Raw genomic sequence first — 27,284 nt, forward strand, 5'->3', positions numbered from 1 at the left:
AAAAAGAGTTCTTTAAGTCTTATTGAGTTAAAGGCACATTATAATACTCTTAAGTAAAACACAAATATATTGAGAAATAAAGAAACAAGACCAAAACTTGGCACTTTTTCAGAAAGATCAGTGACTTCATTGAAACTGCTTAAAGATGGGGTGGGGGGATGGATTTGAGATCCGCAGAAGTCCTCAGTGATGATTACAGTGGCTGTGGAGTCAGGTGCTATGACATCTGACCTCTTGTGAGCACCCCAAAGCCAAGAAATTGGCAGTGCCTTAGGAAGAAGTGTGAAGTTGAAGACGTGATTGAGGGAGGTGAAATGCAGAATGATTTCTAAACGACAAAGGACTTGTTAATATGTTTACTGCCCTTGTTACAAAAATCACCGCTAAGCAGTAGCTCCAGCCAGTAATTATGGAAGCAATGGTTGATTAGTTTTCTTTGTGAGAGAACTGTAGTATTATTGGATGCCTTGGTAGTGTCGTGGGTAACGAGAACCTATTACAGCTCAGGCCGTCGGAGCTCGGAGTTCAATGCTGGCGTCGTCTGTCGGGAGTCTCTGTGTCCTCCCCATGGTATGTGTGGGTTTTCTCCAGGTGCTCCAGTTTCCTCCCACAGTCCAAAGATGTACCAGGTAGGTAGATTAATTGCTCATTGTAAATAGTCCCATGAATAGGTTAGGGTTAAATCCGGGTTGATGGGGTTGCTAGGGTGTCATGGTTCAAAGGGCATGTTCCAGGTTGTATTTCTAAATAAATAAATAAATAAATATGGCTGAGAAACTTTGTTATATTAATAGAAAAATTCACCAAAGTTAAACTGGAGTGCTGTGTCCATTTTTGATTTTCTTGTGCCTACAAAGTAGAAGTATGCAAGATTCATGAGAAAGGGCTGTTGATAATGAGGGTTGGGAGAACGTGCTGTAGTTTACGGCGTTTAGAAGAATGAAAAGTATTACTACTGAGGAGACATCATCAATAATCTTTACATGGTGAGTATTTTTAAGATAGAAACAGTTCCAAGGCACTTCACAAAAGCTTTATCAAATTAACATGGAGCTTAGAAAAACAGAGGGCCATGCCCTAAGGAAACCCTAGACAGTTTCTAGAGTAGGTTACATAGTCAGCACAACATTGTGGGCCAAAGGGCCTGTAGTATGCTGTAGATTTCTATGTTCCATGTTTTTTTTTCCTTTGTGAAAATACCAGAAATACAATGACTGCAATATTAGCTAGTTTTTTTTAAAAATTACATTAAATTAAATGCCTTAAAAGATATTCTTTACAAGATTAAGTACTTAAACAACTAAATGTTAGATTGTATCTATCAATTTTAGCACCTACACTGAAACAAGTGTATACTAAATTACATTACTTATTTTTTTGAACTATGGTACCAGCAATAACTGTGCCATGATTTGTCAAAGAATATAGGGCAGTTTATATTAATATTACCAGAAGCGTGTGACGGGTCATCCATCAGCACTTAGATTTACAGTTCTTCACAAGCTGGGATCCAGCATTTAGCAAAGTCACACCAAAGAAATAAAATAACTTAGGGCATTTTACTACAAGAGCACATCAAGGACTAAGTGAACACCCATGCTTTCATATTTCTTAATGAAATGGATGATGAAGGATGGTAAAAATCCAACTACTATAATAAGTTAAGACACAATCATCCACAACCCTGGGTGCATAAACTACTCTATGAAGTTCCAAGCACACAGAAATCAAACCTATAAACACAAGAGATTCTGCAGATGATGGAAATCCAGAGCAACACACACAGAATGCTGGGGGAACTCAGCAAGTCAAGTAGCATCTATGGAAAGGAATAAACAGTCAATGTTTTGGGCCGAGACCCTTCTTCAGGGCTGGAAAGGAATGGGGAAGACGTCAGAACAAGAAGGCAAGGCAAGGGGAAGGAGTACAGGCTGACAGGTGACAGGTGAAACCAGGTGAGATGAAAGGTTGGTGTTTAGGGGAAGAGGGTTGAAGTGAGAAGCTGGGAGATGATAGGTGGAAAAGGTAAATGGCTGAAGAAGAAGGAATTTGATAGGAGACCGGATCATGTGAGAAAGGGAAGGAGGGGCACCAGAGAGAGGTGAGTAAGATGGAAGAGGTAACAGGGAGCCAGAACAGGGAACAGAAGGGTAGGGGGTTAAAATTACTGGAAGTCGGTGAAATCAATGTTCATGCCATCAGATTGGAGGCTTCACAGATGGAATATGAAGTGTTGCTCCTCCAACCTGAGAGTGGCCTCATCTTGTCAGTAAAGGTGGCCATGGACCGACATGTCAGAATGGTTTTGGAACTAAAATGGTTAGCCATAGGGAAATCCTGCTTGCTGCAGACATCAAACTCTTTTACTGTATCTTCTCCCTACAGTTTTAATGCTAATGCTAATATTATTTCTTTAACACAACTAAACCTTTTTTGTTAGAACAACAGAAAGAGAAGATTCAGGAATATAGAGGAATTTCAGTCAGAGTTTGAGGAGATTTGGTGTGTCACCAAATACACTAACAAACTATTCTAAGTGGTTGCATCACCATTTGGTATGGAGGGGTCACTGCAGAAAATTGTCAACTCAGCCAGCACCATCGGGGGCGCTAGCCCTCCCAGTATTGAGGATGCCTTCAAAGGGTGATGCCTCAAAAAACCAACGTCCATCATTAAGGACATCATGCAGGTTATGATTTTCTCATTGCTACCATTAAGGTACATGAGCCTGAAGACACACACACAACATTTTACGAATATCTTCTCCATCTCAGCTATCAGATTTTGGAATGGACAATGAACCCATGCACACCACCTCACTATTATCTTTTACTCTCTGTCTCTCTTTGCACTATTATTTAATTATACACACACACACACACTCACACTCATATTCACGCACACACATTTATATACTGTATTTCTTATTGTAAATTACAGCTTTTTAAATTGTAAAGAATTGCATTGTACTGCTGCCACAAAACAAAATTTCATGACATATGCCAGTGATATTAAACTCGATTCTGAGTCTGATTGTGAATTTTTATGCTAGTACCTCATGGTTTAGTTTTAAGGCCATGGTTTTTATGATGCCACAACACATGTATAAGTTCTAAATCAAATGTCAAAATATACTTGCTAAAAATGCTTAATTATCACCAAATAATAATCTAGGATAAACAAATTGATAGTATAAAATAATATATTTTAAAGAAACATAATTTATTCAGAAATGCATCCATACGAATATCAATGTCTGTAACTTTCTGAAGGCATGTTACATACTAATAGTTTTCTCTGAGATTTTTATCATTATACATTAACGTGGTAGAAAATGAACCAAATCTGCCAGATATCAGTACATTTTCAGTAATAAAAGAAAAACAAAAAGCTTTGTCAATAATGCAAACTACAGACAAGTTCAGGTAATTCTGTAACTTAGCCTCCTGCTATAAAAAATACAATCATTGACCCATAGCAGTAATCTGACTTCGTCGATCTTTTGCCGCCTGATTTTCATTTGCATTTGCAGTGCAGTTAGCTATTTCTTTTCTCAAGTTGGCGATTTCCTCATTTCTTTCCTGTAAATCAGAAGAAATTTGACCAATTCTTCCAATGAGATCATTCACTTGTGGTTCTAGGAGGGAGAAATCCTTCTTTAAATTGAAAACTTTAGGTTTCAGATCATTGGCAAACATAATTGCTTTCAGAAGTTTGGCTCGACTATTTTCCAAACTAAAAAGTCTGTTGGACAGTTTATCATCTTCCGCTTTTAATTCAGTCAACTTCTTCTGGAGAAACCCAATTTTGTCCGTATTTCCAGAGACCAAGTTCTTCAGTTGTGTGACTCTTTCAACACTTGTTGCAATTAAGTCCCCAATGTTGTGGATGGCTGTCTTCTCTACACTTGTCACTTTGCTTTCCAATTCATGCAAAGAATCTTTCAGTGAACTAATATCCGAATCCAGACCAGATATTCGGCGAATATCAGTTCTGATACCCGAGAGCTTTGTGGTGACATCATTTGATATTTGAACTGTACTCTTTTCTATCCTTTCTATGGTATCAGAAAGAGAAACTAATTTCTCGTCCAACTCATTTCTCTTCTCAGTGACGGTGGCTGACCAAATCTTCATTTTTGTCATCTCGGTCTGCAGGTTTTCAACTTGTTTTAGCAGGGAATGGTCTTTCAGTTTGTCCATAACTTCTTGTGCACTTTCACACTACAGATAGAGAAGCAAGCCATTTCAGTGGCAAAAATTAAATTTAAAAATCACTAACTTAGAAGTATTTTTCTTTTATGTAAACACTAAGAATATACACCACCATGTCTCTCAGAAACATTCTTGTGTTCAAATATATGGTATTATTATTTTCACAACACCAACAATCATTCTTGCCACATAGTTCCCATATACAATAATAAAATAAGATAAATAATTAATTAGTTTATTGCTGGATTAATGCATAACCATATTCAGGGAACACCTCAGATAATCAGTCTGTAACTTCACCTGGTGGATCGCATCTGATCTCAAGGACATAATTGACAATGCAGCACCAGTACTGTACTAGATTACATACTCAGGTCTAAGGAGAAAGGGCTAAATGATTCATAGCTTCTACTTATATAAATGGTCTATAGCTAGCAAATAATTAATTAACAAAATACATTACAATCTGTAGTTACCTTTGTGGGTTGAGCCATATTAATTATGGAAATACCAATACAAGCATATTTTTGAACAGGATTTTAAAGCATATATTTGTTCAAATGTATGTAAAAATATAAATGCAGTGGGGAAAAAAAAATCACAAAATTCTAAACAAACGATTTTCCATTCTTATCTATATTTTAGGTAGTTTTAAGTCATAATGAAAACCTGTTTTAGGTCATAATATTCCTAGATTACAGAATGTCAGCAAACTTCACCTGGAGGAAATTTCCCATTCAAATGGATAAATGCTCCTGTTTTAGTTAAAACTGGGGTTGCTAATGATTTCATTTGAACAGTTCAGATTCTTTGTGACTCCAAGTTGATTGTATTGTCTCCTGCAACCTGTTGGTAGTTAGTAGAGGACAAAAGTGCGGAGAGGGTCTATGTGAGAGAGAGTGAGAGTGAGAGAAGGAGAGAGAAAGTGAGACTGAGGGAGAGAGAGAGAGAAATAAGAATGTAGCATGACTATTACCACCATTGACTTTGACGGCAGAAAGTAAGAAAGCGAGAGAAAGAATTACTAATACAGAGAGCAAATTCTGAAAAATGTTGGGATGTGGTTGAGCTGAAACTGCAAAGTATGGCAGTTTGGAAAGAGACACTCAGCTCGAAGACAGTAGGGCTAAATGACAGAAGCTGCATTCAACTTATATAAATAGGATACTGTTAACAAAAAAAACAAATTATGTTGAATCATGTTTTGTTATTCTTTACCCTTTGTAGTAAAGAATTATAACTCAGAGAATAAATCACATCGATTTTTCATTTAAATAATTGTATAACATATAATTATTTAAACAATTCTACCACTATTTAGAAATGGAAAAATTGAAAACACTCCTACAGTGTCCCACTGGTAATTGGGCATATCAACATAGCTTTTAATCGTACTTTTTGTTACACAGTACCAGAATTTTCAGTGAACTATCACTTTCCACCTCCATGATTTCAATGTGAAATTCCAAGTTATTAGTCAAACAGGCTAGGGTTTTTAGTTGATGCACCAGGGCTAAGGGGGCAAAACATCAATGAGTGGTGGTCCCCTGCAGCTGACTTAAGGGCACTGCTGGAGGTGTGGCAGGCAGCAATGCCAAGCTGGAAACATCTTCCTGTAAATCTCACTGAAAAAATAAATTTTTTAAAAAAATTGAACTTTGAGTAGGAGTAAGCTCTGTGTAGGAGCTGAAAATGAGAACATTCTGCTTTCAATCTGAATCATCTTTGTCATTTATGGAACTATCGTCTAGTCACTAAATGACAAAATGGGCCAAGAATCCCCAGCACAAGAGGTAGGAGAAGAAAAACCCCAAATATTCGTAAGTTGGAATTCTGAATGTATCGTGAAAGAAAACTCAAATTGTGAAAAGGAAGTCAATGTGTAAAGGGAAAATATTTGCAGTGTTACAGAGGAAAGAGCTGTTGAAGGGACTCCTAAATTCTCCAAACAACCTAAAGCCAGCGTGACCTCAGTTGGCTGATAAACCTCATCCTGTGCTTTAAGGTATTATTTTGCCTATAATAATGTCATAAAAATGAATGTAAGGGACTATCAGAAAGTTGCTTCAGTAGATGCTAACCTTTAGTCATTTTAAGGAATGGAAGTGATCCATTACTTGGCCGCGAAAAGTAAACTTATATAAATTTACAACATTAACATTACTGTCACTCCCTTCTAGAGGATATGACATATTACACATGGCTATTAAATTGAAGAACTCTATACGTCCAAGCACAACATTTGAATCCCAAATCAAGGAATAAAATAGAGCTCATGTGCACCAGTTTGGATTCCTGACCATTTTCCTTACCAGGGCAAACTAAAAACCCAATAAAATTGAAAAAACTTTGAATTTAGATTCTGTTTCATGTTATATCATTCAGTATCAGATGTGGCCTCTGAATCAGATGTATGTACAGTGGAGATGGCTCTCCACTGTATGAAGAGAGTTTTGAGATAATACTCTTGGGATGAATCATGAAACCAAACCCCTGCCTACTCCAATGAAAGAAACGTTTCACGGCATTAATTCAAGGAGATTTTCTCTGTGAGCTCTTGTCAACAATAATCCCTCAGTTAAAATTGGCCATTATCACATTAAGGTCTGTGGCAAGCCTGCTGGGGAAAACTGAATGCTGCATACAACAAAGATTAGATTTCCATTGTACTTCCTTCAGCATCATTTAATTCCTCTGCCTTTCACGCACCAGTGACTGTCTCCCGATTCCATCCCTCCGCTCCCCCACCTGGCTCCAGCTGTCCATCATCTCCCTCCTCACCTGGTTCCAGCTACTGTCTGCAAGCCTCTGCCTTGCCACTTCCTCTCTCCTCTTTATCTCCGGTCTACACTCTCAGTCCAGATGCAGGGTGCTTGTTTTCGCTCTTGATTCTAGTCTGCAGACTCACGTGTCCTTTTTCCAAAATCTATTTGCAGATGTGTTTTGTCTATTTAATTAATATTTTTTTCTCAGAATGCTTACAAATGCACAGAATGCAATTTTCTGACCATAGATGAGAAATCTACAGCTGCCTAGACAACTCACCATCAGTACTTAACTCCAAGTTAGTTTATAGGATTTACAAATGAAAATTAACTTTATGTTAATCTTGGAGCTCCAAAGAATATACCTGGTGATAACATAAATATAGAAACACCGAAATTTTATTTATCACTCACAAGTGTCTATTTCAGTTGATATTTAGTTAAAGTTAATGGAAAACAGGCATCGTCAAATCTATTTTCTGTTTAAATTTAGTCAATGCATCTTAATGGAAAATAGATTTTCATTATTATACCTGTTCTGTTTTCTAACTTCACAACACTAAACTAATTCAAACAAAAACACAGGAGTCCAAAATGCAGGTGTAACTTCAAATTTACTTTAAGCAAGTCGTGCATGTATCACACGGTAGTATGATGATGTATGCAATTCACATATTTTTATACTGTATACAACCCATAATTAATTATTTAAACCAACAAGAATGCTTAATCAAATAATATATTTATCAACAAGAATACTCAAATATTACTGAAATATTAAATACACAATACTTGTGTTGTGCATAAACATATTAATGCAGATAATTGAAGTAATCTAGAAATATCCACTGACTCAAACATAACTTTGCAGTTTTTATTTAAACTATCACATTTTCTATAATATTTTCCCTCTCAATATATACATGATGGTTTAGGGAAGATTTCTTTTACTCCAAGCTGTCTCATTGTAACGTAGTTGATTGTTGAAATGGCAGTTTGTAGGTTAATTAGGAACTGCTTACAACTGTGGTAATAATTCTGCAGGATTGTGCTAAACTTGTGCATTATACGGAGCAAGTCCAGTAATGAATTAATAATAATCTTGATGTCAAGCCACAGTGGAAATTTAGTAGTCAGGATCTGCACTTTTATTTTTAGTTTACAAGCACTGAAATCCAGTGTATAATGCCAAAGCATAATTTTCACCTCTCCTCCTTTGCTTTGGTTCAGTTCCAGATCAACGAACTGCTAGGCTGATTGTATCTATAGCCCTGTATTTACTTGTGAAGGTGACCAAATGCAACAATAAAACTGAATATTAATTCTAGCTTGCAAACATTAACAATTATATTTAATACTGGATTTCAATTAGCGTGCTGGCAACTGCGATTTTACAATAATAAATTTACCAATTTCTTAGAAACTAAAAATTTAAGAGAAATTGCTGTTCTACTGTGTCTTGTGTTAGGGACTCCACAGGCAAGATTTTTCAATATCAAGTTTATAATAGTTACAGACAAATCTTTTCATGGGTCATACAGTGCAGTAGCAAAGCCATGCCATTAAAAGGGTGTTTAAAAGCATGGTATTAAGGATGAACCTCTCTAAAACAGGCAATATCATTTATAGACTAAATAGTCCATTCTGAATAAATAATTAGTCATAGTCATAATCATACTTTATTGATCCCAGGGGAAATTGTTTTTTGTTACAGTTGCACTATAAATAATTAAATAGTAATAAAACCATAAATAATTAAATAGTAATATGTAAATTATGCCAGGAAATAAGTCCAGGACCAGCCTATTGGCTCAGGGTGTCTGACCCTCCAAGGGAGGAGTTGTAAACTTTGATGGCCACAGGCAGGAATGACTTCCTATGACACTCAGTGTTGCATCTCGGTGGAATGAGTCTCTGGCTGAATGTACTCCTGTGCCCAACCAGTCCATTATGTAGTGGATGGGAGACATTGTCCAAGATGGCAGGCAACTTGGACAGCATCCTCTTTTCAGACACCACCGTTAGAGAGTCCAGTTCCATCCCCACAACATCACTGACCTTACGAATGAGTTTGTTGATTCTGTTGGTGTCTGCTACCCTCAGCCTGCTACCCCAGCACACAACAGCAAACATGATTGCACTGGCCACCACAGACTCGTAGAACATCCTCAGCATCGTCCGGCAGATGTTAAAGGACCTCAGTCTCCTCAGAAAATAGAGACGGCTAATTATAGCGGCATCAGCCATCACTAATAAGGCCATAAATATTGCTCTAGAGCACAACCTGGATAAATCTATATTTAGACATTTATAGTGGACATGTAAAAGCTGGAAGTACTCTGCAAGTGAGGCTACACCTGTAGAAAGAGAAACAGGTTTAACTTTTCAGGTTGAGCACCCTTCATCAGAATTTTAGCACTCTCTGCTTTCTGCAGCAGAGATCACTCCCTCTGTGATTCCCTTGTCCATTCAACCTTCCCAACTCTTCCCCCTCCTGGCGACTAACCCGTCAAGCAGCAGCAGTGCAGTACCTGCCCGTTCACCTGCTCCCTCACTTCATCTCTGAACCTGCGGGTGTCAGCCACTGTATGCAGTCCTCCCGATGTGACTTCCTCTACATTGGTGAGACCCGATGTAGATTGGGGGACAGTTTTGTCAAGCACCTCATTTCCCTCCATAAAATGCAGGAGTACCATTTTAATTCCTATCTCCATTCTTATGCTGACATGTCAGTCCATGGCCTGCCCTTCTGCCACTACCAGGCCATTCTCAGGGCAGAGGAGCAACACCTCATATTCTGTCTAGGTAACCTCCAACCTGAATGGAATAAATATTGATTTCTCCAACTTCATGTACTTTTTTTCATTCTCCCCCTTTCCCTCTTCTTCAATTCCCCCCTCTGGCATCTTACATTTTCTCCTCACCTGCCATCACCTCCCCCGGTACCCCTCCTTCTCTTTCTCCCATGATCTACTCTCCTGTCAGATTCTTTCTTCTCCAGCCCTTTACCATTTCCAAATATTATTCCCAGATTCTTATTTCACCCCCCCCCCACCCACCTGGCTTCCCTTTTCACTTTCTGACCTGTCTCCTTCCCCTACCCCACCTTCTTATTCTGACATCACCCCGCTTCCTTCCCAGTTCTTGTGAAGGGTCTCAGCCCAAAATGTTGACTGTTTATTCATTTCCATGGATGCTACCTGACCTGTCCACTTCCACCAGCATTTTGTGGGTGTTGCTCTGGAATTTCAGCCTCTGTAGATTTTTAAAAAATTTACACTGATTTGGATGCAAGTTTTTTTACTAAATAAACCAAGTAATTTGTACTATCACAAATTATTACTATGAAATCTGTTCAACTATTGTTCATGCTGCCTATATTTCAAAATGATATTAATCCATTCAGGCAGATGGGAGTCAGCAGCCGTGGTTGGCAGCTCATCAAGGAGAAGGAAAACTCTGATCTCAAACCTCCATTGCCTTGCGGCTACACCCGCTCATGGGGAAGGCTTTGGGAATAAAACCAAAGGAAAAATCTGGGGCTGCAGTCCCTAAGGAAGTCCAACATTGAGTTCAACGCTGCCTGACAACTTCTGCAGTGCTGCCGGTGCCAAAGTGTATCGGTCTCTGCTGTTCCTTCGGATTCATCAGCTGTGTGGAGGAGGAGAGCCTGTGGCATGGGCAACAGCTTGCTCTCCATATTGTACTGCATGGGTTTGCACATCGTGTTCTGGAGACAGCTAGGGTGCAATATCCATGTTTGACCATGACCAGCGGAGGGCCTCAAAAATCATTATTCCAGTTCAACTTTTTAAAAAACTTTACTTGGTGAAATTAGCTCATGACAACAACTTTACTTTGTAATTATTTAGAAGATCTCTCGCACTGGCATGAAGAATGTCACCATATTATTGTAATGCCAGTATCAATAGCAATGGGGAGAGGGAGTTTAGGGGGCAGAAATACAACAGACAATTCTATACTGACTCTGTAATGTACCCAGACAATAAAGAAAGTTTTCTATGTGTCTTCTCCAGGATTTCTTACTAATTTATGCCATTAAAAAAAATATCCTCCCATATAGCCTTCCATTTTTCTTTCATCCACGTGCCTCAATTAGAGTCTCTTAGATAAAGGAGTGTAAAAGAATGAGATAAAAATTTAAAGTTTATTGATCAGATTCTTGCACATGTACTCCTTTTGATTACACTCATCACTATCCAAACTTTCTCTACCTTAAGACTCCACCTAGCTCTATCTGCCTCCCACCTTATTTCCCCTTACCTGCATTTACCTGTCACCCACCTTCGTGTCCCCCAACTTCACCTCTTCCCTCTCCCATTTGCCTTTATCTGCCCATCAACCTTCACTGCTTCTTGATCTGACTTTCACCTATTAACCTGTCTCACACCTTTCCCTTTCCTCTTTACACTGTTTTCCCGCTCCACCCTCAGTCCTGCTGCAGGGTCTCAAACCACTGATGCTGCTCGTCCTCCTGAGGTAATGTGTTGTGTGAAAGCTTGCAATTTCAAGTGAGTTATGAGTTAAAAAGGCATATAACATTGAAATGGAAGAACATCATCACTGATACTGATCAAAGTTCAAAGCACATTTATTATCAAAATCTGTATACATTATACAACCTTGAGATTTGTCTCCTTACAGGCAGCCACAACAAAGTAGCCCAAAAGAACCCATAAAAATGGACCCAATGTGCAGAGAGAAAAATCAAATCATACAAACAATAAAAATAAGCAAATAGCATTCAGAACAAAAGTGAGTCCGTAGACATGAAGCCCAGAGTAGGCCACAGCTTCAGCCTCAGTTCAGCGCAGAGCTGAGTAAACGTCACTGAGCAGCAAGCAGAACCCCAGCCCGACCCTCACATCTGGTCCCAACAACCTGCCTTTTCAATCCGCCCGGCCTGGCATTTAAATCGTCCAAATACCAGGTCATTCCTCACACTTTTCAATGTGTGTGAAAGCATTTTTGTCAATTACTTGTGTGGAGCAGCTAACACTTGAAGTGAAACAACAAGTGGCCTAAAGTGCACCACAAGGATGTGTTAATCATAGTAGTTCTGACTCACTGCAGCCATCCGTCCATTATTATATGCAACATGCCTTTCGCATTCTTTCCCCAAAACAAACTTTTCTGTAAATAAGCAGGTCTGATAGATAGCAACTGCGGAAAGTGAAGCAGTCAACCATTCATGTCCATAATCTTCAACCGTAATGTTTCTCAATCAAAATGCTAAAATAATTCAAAACCTTAATGACCGCATGATCTTTGATCAGGGGTTCAAAGACAATGAACATCAATACTGTCTCCTGTTGATTATTTGCAGAAGTTGGGTGCAATCTTCATTTGTACTATAAGCAAACATGGAATATAATGTAGTTCATCTTCTGGAAAACGGGAATAGTTTGTCCTTTCAGTTATCAGCAGATGATGTCTATCTAACAGCACATAGCAAAGATGATTGAGTTTGTATTAATAGAATATCGCTTTCCTGCTCAAAGTGCAACATTAAATTTAACTGTGGAATGATTCTTCTTTCTCACATCTTGTTACATTCCATGAGAATCCTTCACAGCATTATTGAGCTTTAAGAAGCAGAGTCAGACTGCAATACTTCCAGTTGTTTTTTCATATCTAGTATCTCAGTTATGACTTTTAGCATATTGTCTTCCAAATTAAACATCTGAACGGTCATGTCATCCATTTTCTTTTCTGTAGTTATAAGGTCTCTGGACACCTTGAGGACAGAGTGGACACCATTATCTATTATTGGAAGTGCTTCTTCGCATTCCTTAAACTTTGCTTCAAATTCAGTCAGTTTTTCCATGAACTCCATATCCTTTGAGATCAAATTCCTCTGTTGATCAGCTAGGCCCTCGATACTCTTTGTATTCCAGCTTGCTTGTTTGTCCAGGCCACCCAAATCTTCTTCCTCTTGTTCTTTGATTGCTCTTGTATTTCCCAAAGTACTAACTTCTAATTCTTCCATCTTTTCGTTGAGTTCCTTCATGCCTTGTTCGACAGTATTAATTTCCAATTTAATGTTATTGTGCATGTTCTTTGACTCTGACTTCAGGTTTGCAATCTCGCTGTTTATTTCATTTAAGCTTTGTTTCCATGTATCTGAAATATTTTGGAAGTTTTTGTTGACATTCTGCATTTTTCTTGCTATTGTCTGTTCTTTATTTTGTAAACTATTCATACTGCCACGCAGCTCTGACATCTCCTGTTCAAAGAAAGTCACGACCGAGCTAGATGACAGGGCTTTCTGCAGGACTTCTTCTGATAATTCCAGCTGCATCCACAACACAAAACAAGTGCAAATCTGCTTAATCATCCATACAAGTTTGGCCAACATCACTCTCAAATAATTAGTAAGTGCATGTATAGTCAATCTCCATGTCACTATTTCAAAAAGAAAATTATTTTTTCAAGTGATATCTGTTAAGAAATTCACTGAGGTTCATGAAGTTTAAGAATAAATTAGGAGTCAGAAATGCAGAATTGTCTTATCGCCATATTTCAGGTGAACAACAGTCTTTTGATGTCTGAGATAGGCAAACTACTTCTCTCCAGCAACAATCCTCAGGTAGACCCTAGGACAATTGGATGAGGGGCAATAGCAACTCAGTTATGTTGGCATGTGGCCAAGTAGTTAAGGCGTTCCTCTAGTGATTTGAAGGTTGCTAGTTCAAGCCTTGGCAGAGGCAGCATGTGTGTCCTTGAGCAAGGCACTTAACCACGCATTGCTCTGCGACAACACCAGTGCCAAGCTGTATGGGTCCTAATGCCCTTTCCTTGGACAACATCTGTGGCGTGGAGAGGGGAGACTTGCAGCATGGGCAACTGCTGGTCTTCCATACAACCTTGCCCAGGCCTGCGCCAAAGGCACAAATCCATGGTCTCATGTGAATAACGGATGCCTATATATGTGCAAGTAGGTAAGAGAACAGTTCTTGAGCTTTTCATAGTAGCTTCAAGCAATACACAATCAATAAATGTACACACTAAAAAGAATGAGCACATTTTTAGTGCCGAAAATTTTTAAATGGATGAACATTAGTGGTGAGAATAGGCCATACAGTCCCTTGAACTTGCTCTGTTCTTCAACAAGATCATGACCATTTTCCTTTCCTGTCCTTATATCACTTGATTCTATTAAATCCAGAATTTTTTAAATCACTGTTTTGCATGCTATCAATGACTGGGTCATCTAAAGATTTACCATGTTTAACTGAAGAAATTTCCCTTCATTTTGGTCCCACATGACCCACCCCTTATTTTGGGATTGTGACCCGATGTTCTAGACCTCTCAGCAGGGGCAATACACTCCCCACGAATACTCTAAGGAGGAGATCACTTCTCATTCTTCTATCTTCAAAAGAACAGAAGCCTCATCTACTGAATTTCCTTCATATGACAGACCTGCCACCCCAGAAAACAGTCTGCTGATTCTTCACTGGACTATCTCTAAAACAGGGGCTCTCAACTTGAGGTCCACAGACCCTTCAGGGAATGGTAAGGGTCCATGGCATAAAAAAGTTGGGAACACTTGATCTAAAACAAGTTCCTCTTAAAAGGTAAAAAGTAAAACGTTTGACACAATTATTAGGGAGTGGTTTCCCTAAATGTCCTAGATAATTGTACTCTTTACTCTTATACTCAAATCCACTAGCACCATACCAGTTTGCCTTTTTTCAATAATCTGCTCTGTCTGTATTTCAGTTTTCAATGACTTCTGTACAAAAAAACACAGCTCCCTTTGAACATCATCTTATCAGCATGATACCAACGTGTAGGTAACACATTGTACTCCAAGTTGTTATGTATTCATTTAATAAGTCACCACACGATTTTTGAAGCAGTGATCTATAGAATAAAGACTGCAATGCTGACAAAATCTCTATAAGTCTACAACAAGAAGTAATCCAAGGGAAAGCAGTAACAGAGTGCTGTTGTCCACAGAAGTTTGCTGACCTACTATTTGGAGAGAAAAAAATCATACAATTTTGCATAAATAAATACTATTGCAAAATCATTTTATTTGTCTGTTCACTGGTGAGGTGATGATTTATTTATTTATCTATCTATCTATTTACTGAGATACAGGGAGGAGTAGGCCCTTCTGGCCTTCGAGCCACGCCACCCAGCAATCCCCCAATTTAATCCTAGCCTAATCCCGGGACAATTTACAATGACCAACCGGTGCGTCTTTGGACTGTGGTTGGAAACCGGAGCGGTTACAAACTCCTTACAGGCAGTGGCAGGAATTGAACCCTGGTCGTCTGTACTGTAAAGTGTTGAGCACTACACTGCCATGCCCCCATCCACTTATTGTCCATCCATTACTAACCCAAGCAAAAGCGCTTCTTCAGCCATTTTAGAATCAACAACATACTCAAATCTGTCTGAAGTTACATGTACGCAGACCAAATAGATTTCCATCCCTGAATGATATGAGTGAACTATATGAGTTTACTGACTATAATCTGTGGAATTTTCTTGTTATTGAAATAAGCCTTTTTCTTTAATTAAATTCCAAAGGTGCCATAGTCATCTGTATTAATATGAGCTACTGGAAAATTATCTTTAGGACATAGCCAAAAGAACATGAAGAAAATCTCTGCTTGCAGCATAAGAAAACCAGCAATAACATGTTTGTTTCATGGAAATACTGTAAAAGAAAACAAAATTGTACAGCAACATAGATAAAATGCTGGAGGTACTCAGTAGGTCAATCAGCATCTACAGAAATTAATAAACAGTTGACATGTAGGGCCAACACCCTTCATCATGACTGGAAAGGAAGAGGGAAGATGCCAGAATAAAAAGGTGGAGAGAGGGGAAGGAGGGCAAGCTAGATCGTAACGCACACAAAATGCTGGAGAAACTCAGCAGGTCAGGTAGCGTCTATGGAAAAGAGTACACAGTTGACGTTTCAGGTGAGACTCTTCATCAGGACTGGAAAAAAGAAGAGAAGTTAGTTGATAGGCAAAGTAGAGCTCCGGATGCAGAGGCTCATGGGCTGGTAGATGATGACAACAGGAGCTCTGTCCCTATTAAGGCATCAGGAAGCGCAAATGGAGTAGATGCAGGTGAGGGCAGCATGAATGGTAGAGAAAGAAAAACCCTGTTCTTTGAAGGAGGAAGATATCTCTGTTGTCCTGGAAAGGAAAACTTCACCCTGGGAACAGATGTGGCGGAGACTAAGTAACTGAGAAAAGGGCTGGGCATTTTTACAGGAGACAGGGTGGGAAGAGGTATAGTCAAGGTAGCCATGGTAATTGGTAGGTTAATAAAATATATTGGTAGACAGTTTATCTCCAGAGATGGAGAGCGAGAGATCTAGATAGGGGAGTGAGGTATCATAAACAGACCAAGTGGATTTAAGGGCAGGGTGGAAGTTGGAGGCAAAGTAGATGAAATTGACAAGGTCAGCATGGGTGCATGAAGCAGCACCAATAGAGTTGTCAACGTAGCACAGAAAGAGATGGGGAGCATTACCAGGGAAGGCTTAGGACATGGACTGTTGCCCACAGCCAAAGAAAAGGCAGGCATGGACCCAAGTGGATGCCCATGGCTACCCTTGAGTTTAGAAAAAGTAGGTGGTGCCGAAGGAGTAATTTGAGGGTGAGAACCAGTTCCGCCCAAATGAAAGAGGGTGGTGGTGGAGGGGAACTGTTGGGTCTTTTGTCGAGAAAGAAGCAGAGAGGTTTAGGCCTTCTTGGTGTGGGATAGAGGTGCATAGAGATTGGACATCCATGGTAAAAACTGAATAGTTTTTTTTGGTTGTTTAAGGTTAAATCAGAGTACTTAAAAAATGATTATATTATAAAGAATCCAGCAAAAGTCATAACTACAGTTGAAAACCTGCAGAGAGAAAGAATTATATCAGACTATAATGATCAAAGCAAGCATAGTGACCCACAGAGTTGAAACTTTTCTCAAACAGAGATTATTGTTTAAATTATGACACTTAAACACTTCACAGGGAAGTTAGGAAGGTTACAAGAAGGCATGAGGTTGTTCTGGCAAACAAGGTGAAGGAGACACCCAGGGGCTTCTACAGACATATTAAAAGCAGAAAGGATAGCAAGGGACAAATTGGACAATTTATAGATCAGCATGGTCTATGCATGGAACTGAAAGAGATGGGGAAGTTCATAAATATTAGAATTTTTTACTCAGAAGATGGGTCACAGGGTCTATAGAACTAAGGCATAAGGGTAGAGTTCATGACCATACCGAGATTACAGAAGAGGAGGTGCTTGCTGTGTTGAGGCAAATTAGGGTGCATAGGTCCCCTTGGACCTTGAGGGAGGCTAGTGCAGAAACTGCAGAGGCCCTGGCAGAGGTAACGTAGGGTGGCGTGGTAGTGTAGTGGTTAGCACAACGCTTTACCAGGTTACCAGTGACCCAGGTTCAATTCCCGCACTGCCTGTGAGGAATTTGTATACTGTCCTTGTGACTGTGTGGGTTTTCTGCAGATGCTCCAGTTTTCTCCACAGTCCAAACACATACTGGTTGCTCGGTTAATTGGTCATTGTAAATTGCCCCATGATTAGGCGAGGGTTAAATCGGGGGTTGCTGGGCGGTGCAGTTCAAGAGGGCGAAAGGGCCCACTCTGTGCTGTATCTCAATAAATAAATCGAGAAGGTATTTGAAACATCCTGAGCCAAGTTGAGGTGCGAGCAAACCAGAGGATAGACAATGTTCTGTTGTTCAAGAAAGGGCTCTAAGAAGAAGCCAGAAAATTATAGACCAATGAGCCTAACATAGTGGATAAATTATTGGAAGATATTTTAAGCAACAACATATATAGGGCCCAGTTAGGGATAGTCAACATGGCTTTGTACATGGTACATCATGTCTAGCCAATTGTGCCATTTTTTTTAAGGAGGTTACCAAGAAAATTGATGAAGGAAAGGCAGTATACATTGTCTGCATGGACTTTAGAAGGACCTTTGACAAAGTCCCACATGGGAGGCTGATCCAGAAGGTTCAGTCACTTGGCATTGAGGATGAAGCAGTAAAGTGGATCCAACATTGGCTTAGTCTTATTGGGAGAAGTCGGATTCTGGTAGTAGACAGTTGCCTCTCTGATGGAGGCTTACGATTAGTGGTATGCTGCAGGGCTCGGTGCCATGTTATCCATATTAATAATTTGGATGATAATGTGGTAAACTGGATAAACTAATGTGTGATAACACCGAAATTGACGGTGTGGAGGACATTGAAGAAGGCTATCAGAACTTGCAGCGGGATCTGGATTACCTTGAAAAATGGGCTGAAAAATGGCAGATGGACTTTAAGGCAGACAAACTGTAATGTACTTTGAGAGGACAAACCAGGGTATGCCTTGCAGAGTGATGCTAGGATATGAACATGGAAATATGGAGTGGCATCACAGGCAGATCGGGTGATAAAGAGATCTTTTGGCACATTGGCCTTCATAAAGCAGAGCACTGAGTACAAAAGTTAGGATGTTGTGTTGAAGTTGTATAAAACGTTGGTGAGGCCAAATTTGGAGTATTGTGTGCAATTCTGGTCACCTACCCAAGAAAGATATCAATAAAATTGAAAGACTGTAGAGAAAATTTACAAGGATGTTGTCAGGACTTGAGGACCTGAGTTATAGGGAAAAATTGAATTGCTTAAGACTTTATTCCCTGGAGCAAGTGAAAGAGAATGACGGGAGATTTGATAGAGGTATAAAAAAATTAAATGGGGTACAGTATAGATGGGGTAAATGCAAGCTTTTCCACTGATGTTGGGTGAAACTGGAACTAAAGCTAATAGGTTAAGATTGAAAGGTGAAATATTTGAGGGGAACACAAGGGGAATCTTCTTCACTCAGAGGGTGGCTCAGGTGTGGAATGAGCAGCATTTAAGAGAAGCTTGGATAAGTACATGGAAGGAAGAGAGATGGAGGGCTATGGTAGACGTGTGTGGCAGAGTAACAGTGCAGCACAGACTAGATGGGCCAAAAGGCCTGTTTCTGTGCTGTGGTACGCTATGCCTTTATATTTATTCTGACCCATAGGCCAAGCAAAGTACAGTACAGGCAAATTTATTACAACAGCTCAAGTACAGAAGCAAAGATTTTTCTTTCATGGAGCATGGGGTTGAGTGTAGCTCTTCAGATCTATATTGCAGGGAACTTCTTTAAAAGTCCCCCAACTGACTTCTGTAACTTCAGTTGAAATCCCATTACTTGTCTGGACCAGCAGATCTGGCAAATTACAGAAACTATTAAAACAAATCCACACATATACTTATTATTAACGAAGAAAGGTAACACATGCCAAATACTATATCTAGCTGTCATAGCAGTAATCAGAGATTATTCCAGAAATCCAGCTGTGCACAAAAACTTCAAAGCATTTCATTCCACTGGAGGGTATCTTGACAAAAGATAGTAGATCACTGAGAGAGTAAAAGATTTCCTTTGACTCTTTGTTGGTAGCAAAATTCCAAACAGGTTTTTCACTTGTATTCGATCGAGCAGAAAAAAATATTACTTTCATTATGCCTACATCCAAGGAAGGGATTTGCTACCTTGACCAATTATGGCACAATTTTAAAGTGCAAAATTAATAATGCTGAAGCAAATCTGGACAGATCGTTTATAGCAAAGCTGATGAAAAGACTTGACTGCTTCAGCACACTTACGACCTTTCAGAACCATCAGAGGCTTCTGATATAAATTGCCAATTATAAAGGTAACATAAATTAATAAAAATACCCATCAAAAATCTCTGCTCACCTCAGACTTGTGCAACAGACCATAATCGAAAGCAGCTAATATTATAATAAGGACCTCCTCGGCAATGAAATGAGAGAAATTTATCAGTAGCATCTCTGCCAGTTTTCATAACATACTATTTATAGTTGAGTCAAAAAACATGCAGAAATGACATATTTAGGAATTTACATAATTTTCCCACTAACGGTTGCAAAAGGACCATTAGAAAGCTTAGATAATGACAGCAGAAACCACACATTTAAAGATTACAGAAGTGCCTAAGAAACTGCAAAGGAACTCAGAAATCTGCTGTTAAAAGGACAAAGATGGTGCCTGACAATGTAAACTTTAATCTTAAATTCTCTATTTTAATATTACAAACGTAAATCAATATCTTTGCTTACTTTGAAAATTATCCATGATGATTTTGGAAATGTATCTAGAGTTGCTCATGAGTTAAATCAGTGCTGATGGGACCAAGACCTCTATGCTGTATACAGCTGATTTGAAATACAGCACAGCCTTATCAAAACTGAATGCGCTCTTGTACAAAACGTGCTCATCTTTTCCTGCACTAAGAAATCAAAACATCATCTGCTTTGGCACTACAAATAACTTCCTCACCCTTTGGGTAAGCTATATACTGTGCACTGCGTAACCCCAAACTATGCAATAGTTTTACAAATATTATCAATCAAGCTTAATATGCATTAAATATGCCACTTAAAATTAACTTGCATGCAAATTGTATTTCATGCCATTAGAACACCGAAGGAAGATTCAAGTTTGACAGATCTGTTACCCATGGAAACTCAAATCAAATCTCATAGGTTGAGTGCCTTAAAATATTTCTGGGATGTAGATGTGTTAACGTGCAAGCTTACTCCTAAAATATTCTAATATAATATAAAATAGTCATAAGAAAATAGATGCTCATGAAAACAAAATAAAGCGACATTTTAAAAAAACGATAAAACTGTTGCTTACAATTTTAAAATGTGCAATATACAAGATATTATCTCATTCCTTGAGAATATTACTAAACTTCACTTGCCCCATCATTGAACTGTTCCCATAACTGATGGATTCACTTTCAAGGACTCTTCATCAAATGTTTTTTGATATTTATTTATTATTATTACTTTTTTTTCTTTTCTATTTGTAGTTTATCTTTTGCACACTGGTTGCCCACCCCGTTGGGTGCAGTCTTTCAATGATTCAATTATGGTTATTGGATTTGCTGAGTATGCCCGCAAGAAAATGAATATCAGGATTGTATTTGGTGACATATATGTACTTTGTTAATATATTTACTTTGAACTTTGATCTGGGACAAGACATCTAAATAAAAGCTGTGTCCATAGCTTTTAGTAACACCTAAGTGCTTAATTTGTAGGTTTCAGTATTGGATTATTAAACTATTTTCTTGATTTCTTCTGTGAATGAGGGCAACTCTGGCATGACCACATTCACCAGCCAACCCCAAATAGCCCTAAACAACAATGGACAATTTCATCAATATTTTAATAAACAAACAGGCAGCAATAATTATCAAGTGCGGACTGCTGAATTGAGGTCAGGAGATTATCTTCTCCTAATGAAACCAAATTACCAACTATAATGATAAGTTTCTGATTTTAGCTCACAAATTTATCTTTATTGAATTCAATTGCAAATTGCATCAGGACCTGATATAATGATTTGTTGGTTCCCAGAATTCTGCCCATTGTAGTTGTGTACCAAAAATGGTTACTGTATTTTATCCAAAACATAAACAATTTTATCATGCTATTTACTGAAACATATATTTTTTCAGATTTTCTTTATTGCAAGGTACCTTCATTACATCTACCTTTTTTGAAACTTTGCTAACTTCATCTTCCAAGGCCTGGGTAACTTGAAGTTTCGTATAGAGTTGCTGGTACTTCTGCTCCAGATCAACAAAGTTAGCTGACTGCTGAAACATAACCCTGCAAAAAAGAAACTTGGCATTTACTGCATGATCCTGCATTGGCAACTTCTAGATCAGGGGTTCCCAACTTCTTTTATGCCAGGTTGGGAACCATACTAGATAACAATGGTATAAGCACATAGGAGATCAGATCTTCAGAAGTTCTAAGTTTCAACTAAAAGTTTCTCAGAAGTACCATTTTGAAAGAAACAGAAACACATAGCCACCAAGTTTTATATTTCTCTGCAGCTGTTGAATATCTGCACTTTAAGTGGAAAAGCATCTGCACTGATTTTGCACATCTGACTGTACATATGAGTATACAAGATAATTATGTATATAATCTTAGTGTTTGGGCAATACCCTCCCACATTTCGCTTCCTTATTGCTTGTACGTAGCGATGGAGATGCAGCGTAAAGATTTTTACTCCCTCATGTGAGATGAATGTAAGAAATAAAATGCTAACTCTAATTCTAAAACAATGCCAAAATTTCCGATAATTTATCCAGGCAAATGCCAGCAAGGTTAGGACTTCTGTAATGTGTAGTCAAGTGTGGAAATTCCAAACTAGAGAAAGTTTCTGGAACCTAACATTTCAATACACTTCACTGCTGATCTCCCATAAGAATTTGACCATCAGGCTCTTGAACAAAGGCAATCACTACATCTTACTTTAGAGATGTTCCCGCAAATGATTATCTAACTTTAAGGACTTGTTATCTTGCTATTTCATGTTCTTGTTATTTATTACTATTTACTTATATTTGCATTTGCACAGTTGCTGTCTTCTGCACTCTAGTTGATCTCTCATTAATCGTGTTAAAATCACAATTCTATAGATTTGCTGAGTATGTCCTCAGGAAATTGAACCTCAGGTTTGTATATGGTGACCTATATGTACTTTGATAATAAAATGTACGTTGAACTTTATTAGTGTTTAATCCCGTAGCTCAATCTACTGAAAGGGAAGCTGTGTGTAACACCTGTGTAGCACCGGTCTTATCGCGTGTGACTAGTTGGTGCACTCTTTGAGAAAATCAAATTATACTAGGTGCCAGTAGGTATCGAAAGGAGGCAGTGAATAGAAACCACACATTTCTAGAGATAAGGCTTGTTTATAAGGAAAAAACAAATATGTACAAGATACGTACATGAGCAAGAACAGTTCAATATTCCAACATTCTGTTTAGGTTCCAAATCTTAGATATCAAACTAATTCCTTTTTAAATAGAATCAGTGAGATTCCTTAGAATAACCTTTGTTACTCCAATTTCTCTAACTAATTCGATCTAGTGTTATTCCCTATTTAAAGGCTTATAGATTAACCTTTCCCTTTTTTACTTATCTCTAGTTAGTTAGAAAACCAAATATAATTCCTATTCTCAAGTATTATAGTAACTTCAGTTTCAGTTCCAGGCAGTATATCTACAAGTTTAAATTCAAATTCAAAAATTACATATACATAGTTTAACTCCTTTCATGACAATTCTCTAACATCACAACTTTTAACTTTTAACTTTTAACTAAAGAACTTTTAAGTAAATCTCATCAGTAACTTATCAAAGTCTTTACAAAAATAATCAGTTCTTTCAGAAAATCAAATTCGGATTCTTTGAATGAAAATAACTTATACATCCAACCGTATTATATTCTCTGCATCAGTACACGTTTCGTTCCCGTGCTGGTTCATCAAATCTTGGGTAGCTCACCATCTTCTTTCTTAGTTCATTGGAATGAAATAGTTTATCATCCACAGCAAGTCAGTTCACAACCTTGTACAAAAACAGTATGATTTTACAGAACTAATTCCCGACTACATGGTAAGGATCTTGGACACTTGTCTCTGCTGATATTGTCTCGTTAAAGCTGCTGCGTGTTATAGCCATAGCTTCAATAAATCTTTTATCGCTATTGTCTCTCCTCCAGGTGTTTCACCCTGAGAGTTTCAAGTTAGTAGGGTAAAGATACTCACTACTAATTCCACTCTTAACAGTTCATGTCTTCAGCTCTAATCGTTGCTGTTTCTCTCCTTGTCTGTGACTGCGTCAGCCACGCCTCCTCTCGCACAGCGCATTTTTTTTCAAATTCTCTTCTTTTAAAATTAGTAAACCTCGTTTTCATCCCTCCGCAAGTGGAACTTTCTAACTTTACATCTTTGGGTTCAATTAACCTGGGTTACATGTGGATAGGGGGCAGAGTGAGTGGCAAATCATGTGCCAGGGTTCATGATCCCAATGATCTCAGTTGGGATTGTAGGGTCACAAGGATTGAAGGGCAAGGGAAAATTTAATTACCTACTTTAAATTATTTCAATTTTGTTTAAAGTCAATTTTATGTGTTATCAGCTGAATTTACTTCACTTTTTAAAATGTTAATGTTTCCATTTGTCAGAATGATTCAGAAATCCTGATAGTTCAGACAACCAGAAAGGATGAAGGTAAGGCATAGTGTTCGGGGATCTTCTTTGAATAGGGCTTCTGTGGTCCACTACCTAAGATCTTGTTGCTGTTTGAGCATTACTAAAGTCCAGGGTGCTTCTGACCAACAGGGCCGAGCCTCTACATCTGACCAGAGAAGTTCAGACAAGGGATGACCATGTTATAGCAGGCACATGGGATTAAGATCTGCCATAATGGCAGGAAAAAAAACTTTCCATTGCCCTTGCAGATCTGGAACTGTTATATTTGAGCTTGTGATGGAAAGTACCTCAATGATCATAGTTACACAGCACAAAGACTGTCTCTTCTATACTGCTCAACAAGCAACATCAGCAATAAACTCCTGATGCAGGCTATCGACCTAAACTATAGCGAATATCTTTCTGGCCCACTGAACTCCTCCAGGAGATTGCCTGCTGCTCCATACTATAGCATCTGCACTCAAATCATATTTTTCCCAAATTCCCATTACCTCCCATGGACTCTCACCAACATACTAAATGGCCAATTTAACCCACCAAACTGCATCTCTTTGGGACAAGAGAGGAAACATATGCAGTCAGAGGGAGAATATGCAAACTCCACACAGCCAGCACCAGGTCAGAATTGAACCTTGGTCTCAGAAAATGTGACACAAGAGATTCGGCAGATGTAGAACTCTAGAACACCACACACAAAATGCCGGAAGAATTCAGCAGGTCAGGCTGCATCTATGGAGTGGAATAAACAGTCAAGATAGGGTCCCATAGTGCAATTTCATTAGTCTATTTCCTTCCAGCGATGCTGCCTGGAAAGAAAAGCCTCATCCTGGGAACATTTGGAGCAGAGACAAAGCAAATGAGAAAAAGGAATAGCATTTTTACAGGAGACAGAGTGGGAAGAGTTCCTCTAACATTCTGTGAGATAGCCACTGTACTATCTGCTGCCACAGAAGATTGTCACAACAATATGTTGGTTACAAATCAACTTCAATACAAGTACACTTTAGACAAAGGAAAACTCTGTCAAAAGACTTCACCAGTAATTCAGATTTAATTAAACTGTTTATTTTCAATTAACAATCTATCCAATCACTCATTGCCCTAACATTAAAAGGTCACTGGAATCAGGCATCAGGCATCAAAGTTCCATTTTTGCTGATGGGTTGATAATGTAACAGCAAGTGGCAAATCACAAACATGAGAAAATCTGCAGACGCTGGAGATCTAATCAACACACACAAAGTGCTGGAGGAACTCAGCAGGCCAGGCAGCATCTATGGAAAAGAGTAAACAGTCATCATTTCGGACTGAGACCCTTTGTCAGGGCTGGAAAAGAAAGACGGGAAGTCAGTGTAAGAACATGGAGGGAGGGGAGGAAGAAGTACAAGGTGGTAGGTGATAGGTGAAATTGGAACTGGTAAAGTGCTGGAAAGTTGACTGGTGCCAGGGATAAAGGGCAGGAGAAGGGGGAATCTGACAGGAGATCGTGGAAGAAAGGGAAGGGAGAGGAGCACCAGATGGAGGCGATGGGCAGATGAGGAAATAAGGTGAGAGAGGGAAGTGGTGAAGAGGAATGAGGGGAGCAATTACCCTAAGTTCGAGAAATCGATGTTCATACCATCAGGTTGGAGGCTACCCAGATGGAATATAATGTGTTGCTCCTCCAACTTGAGAGTGGACTCAATGCGGCAGGCAAGGAGACCATGGACTGCTGCGATTAGGCCACACTCAGATTGGAGGAGCAACACCTTGTATTCCGTCTGGGTAGCCTCCAACCTGATGACATGAACATCAATGTCTTGACCTTCAGGTAATTGTCCCCTTCTCCTTCACCATTCCCCATTTCCCTCTCTCATCTTATCTCCTTACCTGCCCAACACCTCCCTCTTGTGCTTCTTCCCCTTCCCTTTCTTCCATGGTCTTCTACCCTCTTCTATCAGATTCCCTCTTCTCCAGCCCGGGATCTCTTTCACCAATCAACTTCCCAGCTCTTTACTTCACCCCACCCCCGCTTCCAGTTTCACCCATCACCTACCACCTCGTACTACCTCTTCCTCTAGTCCCCGCCATGTTCTCATTCCGACGTTTTTTTTCTCGTCCTGATGCAGGGTCTCCGCCCGAAACGTCCACTGTTTACTCTTTTCCATAGATACCGCCTGGTCTGCCTGAGTTCCTCCAGCATTTTGTGTCTGTTGCTTTGATTTTCAGCATCTGCAGATTTTCTCTTGCTCCCGAGACACTCGTAAACCATATTCCCGAGTCTATTTAAAATAAAACTACGCCGATCCATGACGTTGAGCGAACAGAGAAACGCTGACAGCAGCGGAGTGTAGGGAGCTCCACGGGTCACAATGCCCGCATTGTTCCCTCGTATAACGGACGGGAAACGGAGTAACTACGTCTCCGGGGCTCACTGGAATGAGTGCAGTTGGTGCTCCCCAGCAGCGTCCCACCCTCTCCAGCAGCCTCCCACCCGCTCCCAGCAGCCAGTTCTCGGCGCCAGTAAAACTTTTCCGTCGGGGAGCTGCCAAAATAAAACTCCGATTTAGATTTGCATTCTGTGACTCGGCAAAGTGACCGAAACAGACTCCATACGCATAGAAACGCACGGAGAATTTTAAATATTTTTGGATCAACAGAAAACCACAGAGCCTTCGTCTCATTAAAACATTAAAATGTTTGACTTTGTGCAAAACGAAACTTTCTCGTTCTTGTATCTATTGGATCAAGTCATTCCCCTTCCCCCTCCCGAAGTTGTTGGGGGGAAACATCCTATAAATGGGGACAACTAATCCGTCCGTCCACTCACCCTGCGAGCGCCGCGCTGGCAAACAGCGAGAGCAGACACAGGGCGCTCCTCACGTCTATCGTCCGGCTGTCTTCCCTGGCCGGCCCAGTGTCGGATTCCGGCTCCGCTTTCGCATCCTGCTCCCTCGCTGAATCGTCTTGCCTGCTGCCACCTGCGGCTTTCCTCCTGTGCTTGAGCTCACTCAACATTTTGTTGCCAATTTTCCCCCCGAGGACTCGTCCCTCTCCCGGCAGCAGAAAGGCGCTCGAACTTCTCCCTACACCCAACTCCGGAGCCGTGAGCGAAGAGGGGACCTCTAGCGCTCATGCCAGTCCGCCGTCGAACAAAAAAGATCTTTATTCTGTTTAAATGTACAGTTC

The 27,284-nt window shown here is 39.5% G+C and overlaps 1 protein-coding gene across 2 annotated transcripts; it reads right to left on the minus strand.

Moving 5' to 3' along the window:
* Nucleotides 1-3,249: 3,249 nt before the first annotated feature.
* Nucleotides 3,250-27,284, minus strand: LOC134359381 (inhibitor of nuclear factor kappa-B kinase-interacting protein-like). Of its 2 annotated transcripts, none has more exons than XM_063072542.1 (3): nucleotides 26,926-27,281; nucleotides 21,598-21,715; nucleotides 3,250-4,223 (listed from the first exon to the last, which is right to left on the minus strand). In XM_063072542.1, exons 1-3 carry the CDS (start codon nucleotides 27,111-27,113, stop codon nucleotides 3,465-3,467), a joined length of 1,065 nt encoding a protein of 354 aa, XP_062928612.1. In that variant the 5' UTR covers nucleotides 27,114-27,281; the 3' UTR covers nucleotides 3,250-3,464. The 2 variants fall into 2 exon arrangements, with proteins under 2 accessions (XP_062928612.1, XP_062928613.1); XM_063072543.1 differs by lacking the exon at nucleotides 3,250-4,223 and adding an exon at nucleotides 11,486-13,295 and having other exon boundaries at nucleotides 26,926-27,284.

The sequence above is a fragment of the Mobula hypostoma genome, chromosome 20 (assembly GCF_963921235.1).
Source record: "Mobula hypostoma chromosome 20, sMobHyp1.1, whole genome shotgun sequence".
Classification (NCBI taxonomy): domain Eukaryota; kingdom Metazoa; phylum Chordata; class Chondrichthyes; order Myliobatiformes; family Myliobatidae; genus Mobula; species Mobula hypostoma.